This window comes from Gymnoscopelus microlampas (assembly GCF_963454915.1).
Source record: "Gymnoscopelus microlampas genome assembly, chromosome: 21".
In the NCBI taxonomy this organism is placed as follows: Eukaryota; Metazoa; Chordata; class Actinopteri; order Myctophiformes; family Myctophidae; genus Gymnoscopelus; species Gymnoscopelus microlampas.
Window position 1 is genome coordinate 32,451,080 of NC_139958.1, and position 12,179 is coordinate 32,463,258.

At 43.2% G+C, this 12,179-nt stretch overlaps 1 protein-coding gene across 8 annotated transcripts in view; it reads left to right on the forward strand.

Annotated features, from left to right (window-relative positions):
• Window positions 1-12,179, forward strand: part of cacna1bb (calcium channel, voltage-dependent, N type, alpha 1B subunit, b) — a 262,230-nt gene that overhangs the window by 113,809 nt on the left and 136,242 nt on the right. For all 8 annotated transcript variants that reach the window (XM_084046067.1, XM_084046073.1, XM_084046069.1 and 5 more), the window contains 3 exons: window positions 8,052-8,155; window positions 10,628-10,743; window positions 11,632-11,721. In XM_084046067.1, coding sequence (XP_083902193.1) covers window positions 8,052-8,155; window positions 10,628-10,743; window positions 11,632-11,721 — 310 coding nt within the window. The remainder of the gene's footprint in view (window positions 1-8,051; window positions 8,156-10,627; window positions 10,744-11,631; window positions 11,722-12,179) is intronic.

Sequence of the window (12,179 nt, forward strand, 5' to 3'; positions counted from 1 at the left end):
TGTGCGTGTGCGTGTGCGTGTGTGTGTGTGTGTGTGTGTGTGTGTGTGTGTGTGTGTGTGTGTGTGTGTGTGTGAGAACATGTGTTGTGGCTGTGGTTGCCTTTTGTTTCTCAACTCATTATAGCTGCATGAGTCATGGAGTCTGTACGCACCTTGACCTTGTTGCCATGGCATTGTGCGCTGTCAGGTCCAACACACACACACACACACACACACACACACAGGGCTTGTTAAATACTCCTAGAAGTAGAGAGGAACATATAGGCCAACCATGTGTGTTGGTGGACTATCACTGAATAATACCCCATGGCTAATTGAAGCGCCGTGTAGTGCGTGTGCGTGTCTGAGCGTGCACACACCAAATGTGCTCCTAACGATTGGAAGATGAGGAAAATCACGGAAGGTGGTGACATTCAGCAACTGATGAGCTCACAACCTTTACGTGTCAAATATATTTCTTTCTGTTCATGTCGATTTACTTTGTTGAGAGAGAGAGAGAGAGAGAGAGGTGCTTCTAGCTGTGTCGTTACCATTCCTGGACCCCAAAGAGCTGTACAATTGACTTATAGAGTCTTCATCTCAGCAGGAATCGAGCATGATGGCCTTTTTTATGGTCAGTCGGAGAAATCCTGTGTGTGTGTATGTGTGTCTCTCTCTGAGCATGTCTGATTGTCTGTATGGATGATTGCATTGTTAACCCAGCGTGGGAGTGCGCTGTCTCATTGCGACTGCGTGATGAACGACACCAGATTATCTGGCTGTTTTCCCTTTTAACCCATTAAGACCTGAGGTTTTTTGAAAGTTTTGAAATTTTGAAACATTTTGAAAAATTTTGAAAAAAATCTAAAACATTTTTTTTTCGAGATTTTTTCAAAAATAGCAGATCTACAAGCTCGTAGCGCGGCACTCGGTGCCGCGCTACGAGCTTGTATATCTGCTATTTTTGAATAGCCTAAAGAAATCTTAAAATGAGACGCAGATGCGTCCCCGGTCTTAATGGGTTAATGCTGATTATATTCAGAATGCATTCTGAACAATGGCTAGTACCCAGCGTTGGCTGTGATGCACTGCAATTACAATTTAGGCATTTAGCGGACGCTCTTATCCAGAGCGACTTACAATGAGCAAGGTAATTAATCACATACATAGAATGCAGCGTATAGTGCCTCATTCAACTAGGAGGATACCAGGCAAACTATGAACCTAGCACCTGTCTAAATCACATTCTTAACCCATTAAGACCTGAAGCCGATTCTAGAAATGTCCTCTAAATCCCAACAGTATTCTGAAAAACGTATGTTTCTATAATCAGTGGTTCTCAAACTTTTTCATGTCAAGGACCCTCAAAATGATATATATTTGACCGCGGACCCCCATCTCAAAATATTTTGTTCCAGGGACCCCCCAGAAGCAAAGATTTGAGTTAAAAATGTTCGCTTTAAAATAATATATATTCAAAGATTTGCACACATATTCACGATTTTTCATAAATAGCAGATCTACAAGCTCGTAGCGCGGCACTCGGTGCCGCGCTATGAGCTTGTAGATCTGCTATTTTTAAATAGCCAAAGTGTAAAATAATGCTTTTTTTTGCTCAAATCAAAAAGTGACACAGATGCGTTCCAGGTCTTAACTAAGATGCAATTTAAATGACATTCTTCATAATTGTGGTCGAGGAAAACAGATCTAAGAAACAAAGGATATGAGAACGAGTGACCAGGATATTTCTGCATAGTAGCCAGCTCAGACAGCATTCCTGTTTTAGCTGGTCTAAGTTAGCAAGGGGGGGCGGGGGGAGGGGGGGGGTTGTAGGGTTGGATCAGGCCTTGAAAGTCATGCCTTTGGTTCCCCTGTAGGCCAACATCAGTGCACTGCACAGTAACACATTGCTGTATTCACATTACATTTGTCAATAACGCAGTAATGTCATTGCTGTCACCAAATTAAAAACAATTATGTAATTTTCTTCTGCCTTTCAATTCATGCACATTCATAGTGCGCACTCCCCCCCCCCCCTTTTTCCCTATTTTCTTTATCCCACGATTTTGTAACCCATTTTTTCACCCAGTTCCAATTGCTTATTATGCAATCCCGGGCGCTACTCTCCCTCTGCCAGCTACCGAGGGGCTACCGACTGCGCCACCGCGACCCCACTCTTTGGCTCGTTGCTTTCTTAAAAGGCATCGCATCGTTATTCGTTATGCGACCGAGCCTTGTTCTTGCCACCGCGTGTTTTGTGAAGGACTCTCTCTGCATTCTAGTGGATTACAGTCATAGCATGACTATGACATATTCAAACCACCTGAAGGCACAGATAAAAATCCATCCAATTCTATAATAACAATCCATGCATATGAGTCACCCACATGCAGTGCATACAAAACACATGGAAACGCATGTTACAGTAGCATATACAGTACAGTACAGCCAACACGCACACAGTACAGTACGCACACAGGAATACACACACACACACACACACACACACACACACACACACACACACACACACACACACACACACACACACACACACACACACATACGTGGAGCAGTGCTATGGGTATGTTTGTCTGACAATGCTAGTAGACATGTTCATTAAAGAGGATGTTGTATCACTAACCCCTCCCCCCCCCTGCCAGTTCTGGCATATGGTACTGTAGATCACAGTGATGGATGGACCTCTGTGCTGCATAGGAAAACCCCACCTAGGCAAGGCATGGCCACGTTTATTTGTATAGCCAACAAGCCAAGGCAAATCAATGTGCTTTATATGAAACATTAAGCAAAGGAAACCCATTTTAACAGGACATTGGAACATGAATAACAAAAATAGAACATACAAATAAAAATGACGGTGCAGAAGAATAAAATGAAAAATAATGTATATTGGCCAACAGTAGTATTTTGATTATTTGACACACTGTACAGGGAGCCAGTGAAGGATTTAACCCATTTAGACCGGGAAAGAATCAGTGTCATTTTGGGATTTCTTTGGGCTATTCAAAAAAAGCAGATCTACAAGCCCATATCGCGGCACCGAGTGCCGCGCTATGAGCTTAGTAGCTTAGTAGATCTGCTATTTTTGAAAGAACATGAAAGTTTGCGCAAAAAGGGAGACCTGTAAAGACACTGTTACGGTAGTCAAATCTACTGAAGATGAATGCATGGACAAGTTTTTCTAAATTCTGTTGAGACTTTTAATCCATGATTAAAGATGATCTACTCCACTCTATGCCCTCTCCTCTCCTATGAAGTGTTGTGGGTTACATGTCGCCTTTCCGATGTTAACTAACCCTATACCTAACCCTAACCGCACGCGGAAGCCACTAGTCGGAGTAGTGAGATGTCGGAATGCAGACATTACCCCAGTGTTGTGACGTTGCAATTGTAATTGAAGCTGTATCTGTATTGCACATTTTGTACATCACAATTTACACATAATGTCTTCATCATTTTAAATTTATTGTACAGATGCAAAGTAGGAGCACACAATTATGAAGAAATAAAGTGGACCCTGGGGAATAAAATGGACGTTTTAATTCATTAAAAGACAAATTAAAAATAACAAAATGTGAAAATGTTATCCAGCATGCATCCACAAGTGCATAGTGTGTGGGATGCATATATTTAAAATGTGTTACTCTGCCTTTCACATCAGTGACCTGGGCAGCGTTTCAGACTTTGGAAAACATTTACACAAGCTCAACTTTTGTCGACCCTTCCGCCTGTGTTTTCTAATAAAAGATGAACCTGTGTCGACAGCAGAGGAAACCTTCCATTCTTGCCAGCTTGGCAGCTTGCAAAGCTGGTGGAACATTGTGCATTTGCATTTTCATTTTTCCACTTGTTTCATAATGTTCTAGCGCGGCACCAAGTGCCGCACTATGAGCTTGTAGATATGCTATTTAAAAAAAATCTTGAACATTTTTGCAAATCTTTGAATACATATATTTTTTAAAGCATTTTTAACTCAAATCTTTGCTTATGGGGGGTCCCTGGAACCAAATATTTTGAGACCGCTGGTCCGCGGCCAAATACATATAATTTTGGGGGTCCTTGACATGAAAAGGTTTGAGCACCACTGATTATAGCAACATACGTTTTTCCAAAAATATATTATATTCAAAGTTTTGCACAAATTTTCATGATTTTTCCAAAAATAGCAGATGTACAAGCTCATAGCACGGCACTCGGTGCCGCGCTATGAGCTTGTAGATCTGCTATTTTTGAATAGGACGCACCACGGTGGATTTTGAATGTACGAGGTGGACGGAGGTGCTACATCCTCCCGGTGGGGGCTCCTCACTGGCAGTTGAGCCAATAGCAGGAATGTGTGGGGAGGACATAATTGGCGTAACGACTACATGGGGAATAAAAAGGGGCATTCTCAACGTACCGTTAAAATCCATCAGCCAATGTTCATACTTTACACTTAACGCAACTGAGCAATCTCCATTTTACAATTTTCTCCTAAATCATCCATGTAGTATCCTCAGATAGCCTTCATGAAGAGAGGATGAGGAAAAGTAGAGGAGTGGAGAGAGAAAGGGAGAAGTGATGGGGGGCTGGACTAAAGAGATTAAATATAAGTTATCTAATACTGTTAATGTATTCAAACACAGAGAGAGAGAGAGAGAGAGAGAGAGAGAGAGAGATATGGGTTGGACGGATGATCGGCTGCAGAGACACAGAGAGATGTATATGAGATGGAGATGGGGGGGGGGGGGGGGATTAGAAAGATAATGAAGAAGTGAGAGTTAGAGTAGGAGAGACTGACACTGACAGACCGTGAAGTAAAGCGACACTTAGACGCTGAGGCCCAACATTTATCCTGCTGCACGTCTGACAGCTGAGACAGCAAGAGGATAAGGCTGGCTCTGTGTGTGACACACACACACACACACACACACACACACACACACACACACACACACACACACACACACACACACACACACACACACACACACACACACACACACACACACACACACACACACACACACACACACACACGCACATAACGCAGATCTCCAGCCCACTGACTGAGCCTCCCAGAACTCCCCATCACAGTGACATGCAGCATGTGTCAGTGCTCTGACTCTGTGTGCCTCACACGGCCCATTAGTCCCCAGGTCTGTCTCCTGCTTGTACGCTGTTGTCAGCCTTTCACTTGCTTATGTTGGGTGTGCACACCCAACATAAGCACCCCGTGCGCGGCCCCGTGCGGTCTTTTGTTTGTCTGAGTGTTGATACACTCGACTGTTACACCAACATTGGTTACCCATCGAGGCCAGCTTCTTTTCTTAGAAATGTGATGTTACTGCTTAGCGCTGGCTGTACTCGCAGTCACTGGACACAGACAGACACAACCTTATTACTCATACTAATATCAAATAGCTCCATTATGCAACTATAAAGTACAATGTTATATACATTGTTGGTTAGTAATGGATAAATGTTTCTTCCGTGGGGACAAAAAGGACTGTTGCTGTACAACACATAACCCAAAGTCTGTTAATACTTTGACTATATATTCATGACATCAGGGGATCACATGGGAATAAAAGGGACAAGTACTGACAAATACAGAGATCTCCATTTCTGGCCATACAAGGGACAAGGACTGACAAACACACAGATCTCCATATATGGCTATATCTGTCACATCGGCAGTGGCACGTAGGTGTCGAACTCTAGACGCGGCCCGAATTTCTAGTAATATACAATGTACAGCGATGCGTTGAGAGCTTGTAATCTGCTATTTTCAAATAGCCGAAGTATAGGGCTGAAGTGGATAATGTATGTTTTGTAATAATAATCCAAAATCTACAAAGTAAGTAGTAACTTAAGTTGTCAAATAATTGTAGTGGAGTGGAAAAGTAGTGGAGAAAGTACAATATTTGTCTCCGAGATGTAGTGGAGTAGCAGTACAACAAGTATTGAAAATTGGAAATACTCAATTAAAGTAAAAACACGAGTACAGTACTTGAGTAAATGTACTTAGTTACTTTACACCACTTGTGCATCCAGGATACAGCAATGCCACACACATGCATGCACACACTCACGCACCCACGCACACAGAGAGGGACAGGGAGAGAGAAGGAGAGAGGCAGACTAAATAACATTAGGCCTGAGAGAATAGCAAGGTCTCGAGGCTGCTTTAAAAAATAAATCCAGATAGCAAGTCCATAATGACTAAGTGCACCTTCACCGGGTTGACATTTTATTCTGTAGGTAGCCTGCAGTTCAGAGAGCAATGTCCCATCTGAGAGCTCTGATTAGTTTATGGGAAGTGAACAGCTTCAGAGAGCCAACCGTTAAGAGTCTTGTAAACAGTGCAGATCATAGAGTTAAAAGAGGGCGCCGGATATCCCCTCCCATCCACTTGCATTGAGTTGCTCACCCAGCGCATGGGCTGAAATCACCCCTTCTTCCGGGTTGTGAAACGTGATGGGCGGGGCCTATTTGGGGCCTCTGTGACGCGATTTGCGTCACCTCTGTGCGCAAACTTGTGCGCAAGCTCGTGAGTCGAGCCCATTGGTTGAAACCGTTTTTGCTTGTTCATGTACAGTGGCCCCAGCTGCAGTACCTATGAATGGCCAGCATGTTCAATGCGCTTCAATGCAACCACTGGGTTCTGGGGGCTTGGTACAGATACAGTAACTATAAATAATCAATTCAAGAGCCAATGAAGTGATCAGATTTTAGGAGAAATGTGTTCAGTTCTGCTTATCCCAATAAGCACAGGATTTTGAATTGGTTTATTGTACACATAAATATTTGCATATTAAAGACCCCTGAGTGGGAATGCATACATGTACTATTGTATGTCCGCCTCAGAGGGATTTTGCAAAGAAACACATCTATGATTGCGCTAAAACGCAGTGGTGGAAAAAGTACTCAAATGTTTTACTTAAGTAAAAGTACCAATACTGCAGTGTAGAAGTACTCTGTTAGTTACAAGTAAAAGTCTGGAATAGCAGATCTACTGTACAAGCTCACAACGCGTCGCGATGCGACGCGTTGTGAGCTTGTTGATCGATACCTAGGCTTCAAATAGCCTAGGTATAAAATAGGGCTAAAGTGGTTAATCTATGTTTTATAATGTAACAATTTATATCTGCAAAGTAACTAGTAAGTAAAGTTTTCAAATAATTGTAGTGGAGTGAAAGTACAATATTTGCCTCTGAGATGTAGTGGAGTAAAAGTATAGACAATTGGAAATACTCCAGTAAAGTAAAAGTACCTGTTGTACAGTACTTGAGTAAATGTACTTTACACCACTGCTAAAACCCCATTCCCACTGGCTTGAAATGCCTGAAATGTTGCGGTATATCAATTTTGGCATCCTGTGTGAACATGTGCCAATTTCAAATGCCTGTACTGTATATTTCATACCGTTATCATATCATGTCACCCTACCTTGTCAGAAAGCCTGCATTGCTATCCCATCACGTGAGTGTGAATGAGAAGCGTCACGTTACCAGTACTATCGTTGACGGAGGGCGTTCATGACGGTGCTTATGTAAGAGACGTTAGTTCTATCAACAAGATGCTTCATAAAAACAATATTGGTGTAGAGATTCGCTGGAAAAGGCTCTAATACTGTATGTGTACTGAGAGAAAGAGTGTGTGCCATTTGAGGTTGGGTCGAGAGTAAGGTCGAGTGTCTTTACTGGATGAGAGAGCATGGGTTACTGTGTGAGAGAGAGAGAGCGTGTGTGTTTGACAGCGAGGCTGCCTGCAGTCGTGGCCAATAAACAAAATGCTTTATAAGAGCAAGGCTCACGTAATGAGAAAGGTGGGGAAACAAACATTTACATGGTGATAGATTGTCCACATGTTAAAGTAGCGTAACTCCTTTCAGTACATTGTGTACAGTAGGTAGAGGGTGACAAGCAAGCAGGCAGCAGTGAGCTCTGTGAGATTTTAAATTAGATTATACTAGCAACTACCGTAAAAAGTCTTACAATCTTGAAAAAACGATGAATGCCTTCATGTGTGTGTGTGTGTGTGTGTTTTTTTTTCTTTTTTCTTCACAGACCAATGATGTGGCAGGAAACGCTTGGAACTGGCTGTACTTCTTCCCTCTCATCATCATCGGCTCCTTCTTCATGCTCAACCTGGTTCTCGGTGTTCTGTCTGGGTGAGTCCTCCAACATCTGCATGTGCTCGTACACACACACACACACACACACACACACACACACACACACACACACACACACACACACACACACACACACACACACACACACACACACACACTCACACGCACACGCACGCACGCGCACACGTTAGTCTAATGCTGTGAGTTGAGTATACTACCAACTCCTGTACTTCTACTGCTAGGTGTGTGTGATATTATTGTCACTGTGAGTCACATTTCCCATCAGAGGAGTCAGTCAGTGTGTTTGTGTTCTACGAAAACCTAAACTCTCACCCACTGCTGCAGCGATGGATGCTGCTCATGACATTGTCAATGTGTCCTCTCCTCTCCTCTCCTCTCCTCTCCTCTCCTCTCCTCTCCTCTCCTCTCCTCTCCTCTCCTCTCCTCTCCTCTTGATTGAAATGTTTTTGATTGATTGATTGAAAATGTTATTAGGCAAAATAATGTAAAACAACACAGTTACATTTATAATACTTTTGTCTAAAAGGTCCGACCAAGAAAGTCCCTGCGGACTTGTTTCCGTTGGGGTCCTTGAATTAATTTCATAGACATATACAGTAGCAACCAAACAGTTCAAATCAACATAAAAATACAGAGAAAAAAATGTACAGCAAAAAAAAAAAGAGCATGAAAAGAAATATGAGTTTTTAGGGCTGTTTTAAATGAGCCCAGCGAACTGCTTTTTTTTGAGGGATGGGGTTAGTTAGACTATTCCATACCTCTCCACATAAAAACACCCAATAGGGAACTTACAGAAACACAGGTTCACCCAAACTGAGATGGACTTCTGAAATTAACTCCGACTTGAGATTGAGTAAGGTTAACGGGTCACGGAATTTATTTAAGAGACTAATCATCACACCAATGTCTTATCAGCCCGCCCGACCCCGACCTCCACAGTCCTTCCTCTTTCACCGTGGCCACTCTCATCTCTACAGATGTGCCATTTCAAAACTTCAAATGTCCTGCCATCGGCAATACAGTACATTTTCAGGGGATTCCCAGGGCAATAAGAGGGACAAAGAAGGGCATTTAAAATGCTGAATTATTTTGATGATCACTGCTTTTATGATGCTAATTAATTTGAGCAACTGGTCAAGGACCTCTTCAAATCACCTTTCGCCTCATAATGAGTCTGACACCTTCTTCAACACACATTCTTTTGTTCTCATGTATATGGATGTCTGTTGAAGGGAAAAACGGGGGTGGTGACAACTTCTTTTCAGGGGCAAAACAGTGCATTTTTAAGGGCAGAAAAGGGAGGAAAAAATGCATTTTCAGGGCACTTTCAGGGAAAGAACAGTAACGTGTGAAGTTTTGAAGTGGCACATCTGTATTCCCGCTTTGTTTTAATCATGAAGGTTTCCCTTTTTTTCCTGTCGGTCTCAAACTCTCCCACAGTGAAGAGAGCGGCCCCGCATGATCACAAACTGTACAAGGACTTCTCTCTCACCGTAGGCCACGTCTCACCGAAGCCTGAATAAAAGGCAGCATCTAGATGTGGTCATTAGTCGAGAGTGAGACAGTAGGAAGCTTCATTTTAACAATCCATTCAGTTGCAGGATTCATCCTCATCCATGTGCTCTTTGTAAAAAAAGAGCACACGCTGTTTTAGTCTTTGTCCAGAGCGCCTCATCTTTTGCGAGATATTTCAGCCTTTCTCTCCTCTGATGCTGTTTCCGTTCTCGCATGTCTCATGGGAGACCTGTGTCGTGTTCAGATGATCTCTAACTCTTGAGAGCGTAAAATGAAACCAAATGGACCCTTCGGGTCCATTTGGTTTCATTTTACGCTCTTGAAACCAAATTTCAAGAGCGTTCGCTCTTTAGCAAATTTTTACGCTCATTTTACGCTCTCAAGAGTTGAATTATTGTAAAAAATCTGCATTACCTAATTAAAGAATTGTTATTTTGATCAACCTTAGCCTGTTATCTCTCCTATTGGTACCACATCAATACAGTGGAATTGTGGACAAAATCGCATCCAATGATAACAAAATATTGTACGTTTAGGTAGTCCGTGGCTCAAAAGCCTTGAAATGTGTCACTCCCCTGCATTTACCCTTCCTAACTACTAGGATCAGTGGGTGGTATTAATACAGCCCCCCGGAGAAGCAGTTAGAGGGTTCCAACTGTCTTGCTCAGGGATACTTCAACACATAGACTGAGGCATCGTGGCGTCCGTCCACTGAAAATAGTGGATCTACAGGCTCTACAAGGTGCTGGTCCACTGAAAATTGCAGCTCCACAAGCTCACATGTTTCTCCTGTGCGAAAGCTTGCTTGAAGGCCTGCTATTTTCAGGGGGTTTCCTGTTCTCAACTGTATTTGACCTTAAAACAGGTGGATATATTATAATCTATATAAAATGTGTGTGTGCGTGCGTGCGTGCGTGCTTGTGTGTGTGTGTGTGTGTGTGTGTGTGCGTGCGTGCGTGTGCATTTCCACAGGGAGTTTGCTAAAGAGCGAGCAGCTGTGGAGAAGAGACAGGAGTTCCTGAAACTTCGGAGACAGCAGCAGATCGAACGGGAGCTGACTGGCTACCTGGAGTGGATCTGCAAAGCAGGTCAGCCTCGTGCAGAGTTATAGACAGACCAATCGGGAACCCATCGTCAAATAAAAAGGAAAAACAGCGCCCTCTGCTGTTTTTCACTTTTGCATTTGGCTCTGGGGGGGGGGGGGGGGATTAACTAGACGCATGCTCACTTGAAACCGGGGTTTGGACGTGCCTTCAGCCCTCTACTTCCGGCGGTGCGCCTACGTTTTCTTTCCCACTAACAATATTTCTCCACGGAACATTAACACCATTTCTCCCAAAGAACATGGATCGTTTTGGTTATAAGCCCACTTGTTTCTATGATGAAAGAACAAGTTAAAATGTTGCTAACTTTCCGAGGACGCTATTGTTAAATGACTTTCGGTTTGTTTCCAGTGGGAAGCGAGCCGCACACATGCAAATCCCGCCCACTACATTTGATTGGGTAAAGCGCGGGCCTGCTTCCTGATCTGAAGGCACGCCCACTTGTAGCCAATGTGCATGGGTTCTCAACACGCGGCTCCGGACAGATTCAAGCGCAGCTATGAATCTGTTCTTGAGAGATTATAGACAGACTGACAGAAATGAGGTTGTTATCCTTTAGGATTTTAACTATTCCCGTTCCTTAACGATTCCCCCTTGACGGTCTGATTCCTTAACGGTTCCCTCTAATGATTCCTATGAGGTTCCAAATGGACCCTTACAGGTCTGTAACTCTGAGAGTGTACAAATGGAACCAAATGATGGTTCCTTGAAATGAAAAGGTTTGAGAACCACCGGTATTGTGATTGCATAGTAGACGGCCACCTCAATGTTGGATCGGGTTCGTCCACTTCCTCCGGGTTCAGGATCACAACCCTAGACAGAAAGAAAGAAAGAAAAGTAAAGAATGATCACGCTGTCTTCCTCTCCTTTCAGAGGAGGTGTTACTGGAGGAGGAGGACGAGAACGCGGAGGAGAACTCTCCCATGGACAGTGCGTGGTACAAGAGGAAACAGAACCATCAAGGTGAGCTGTCAACTCAAGCTCAACCGTCGCGCACTAGCACCACAGGACACCTGTTCGTCTTGTGAAATGGGCAGTGGTGTAAAGTAATTACAGATGTGCCATTTCAAAACTTCAAATGTCCTGCCATCGCCAAGACAGTACATTTTCAGGGGATTCCCAGGGCAATAAGAGGGACAAAGAAGGGCATTTAAAATGCTGAATTATTTTGATGATCACTGCTTTTATGATGCTAATTAATTTGAGCAACTGGTCAAGGACCTCTTCAAATCACCTTTCGCCTCATAATGAGTCTGACACCTTCTTCAACACACATTCTTTTGTTCTCATGTATATGGATGTCTGTTGAAGGGAAAAACGGGGGTGTGTAGTGACAACTTCTTTTCAGGGGCAAAACAGTGCCTTTTTAAGGGCAGAACAGGGAGAAAAAAAAACGCATTTTCAAGGCACTTTCAGGGAAA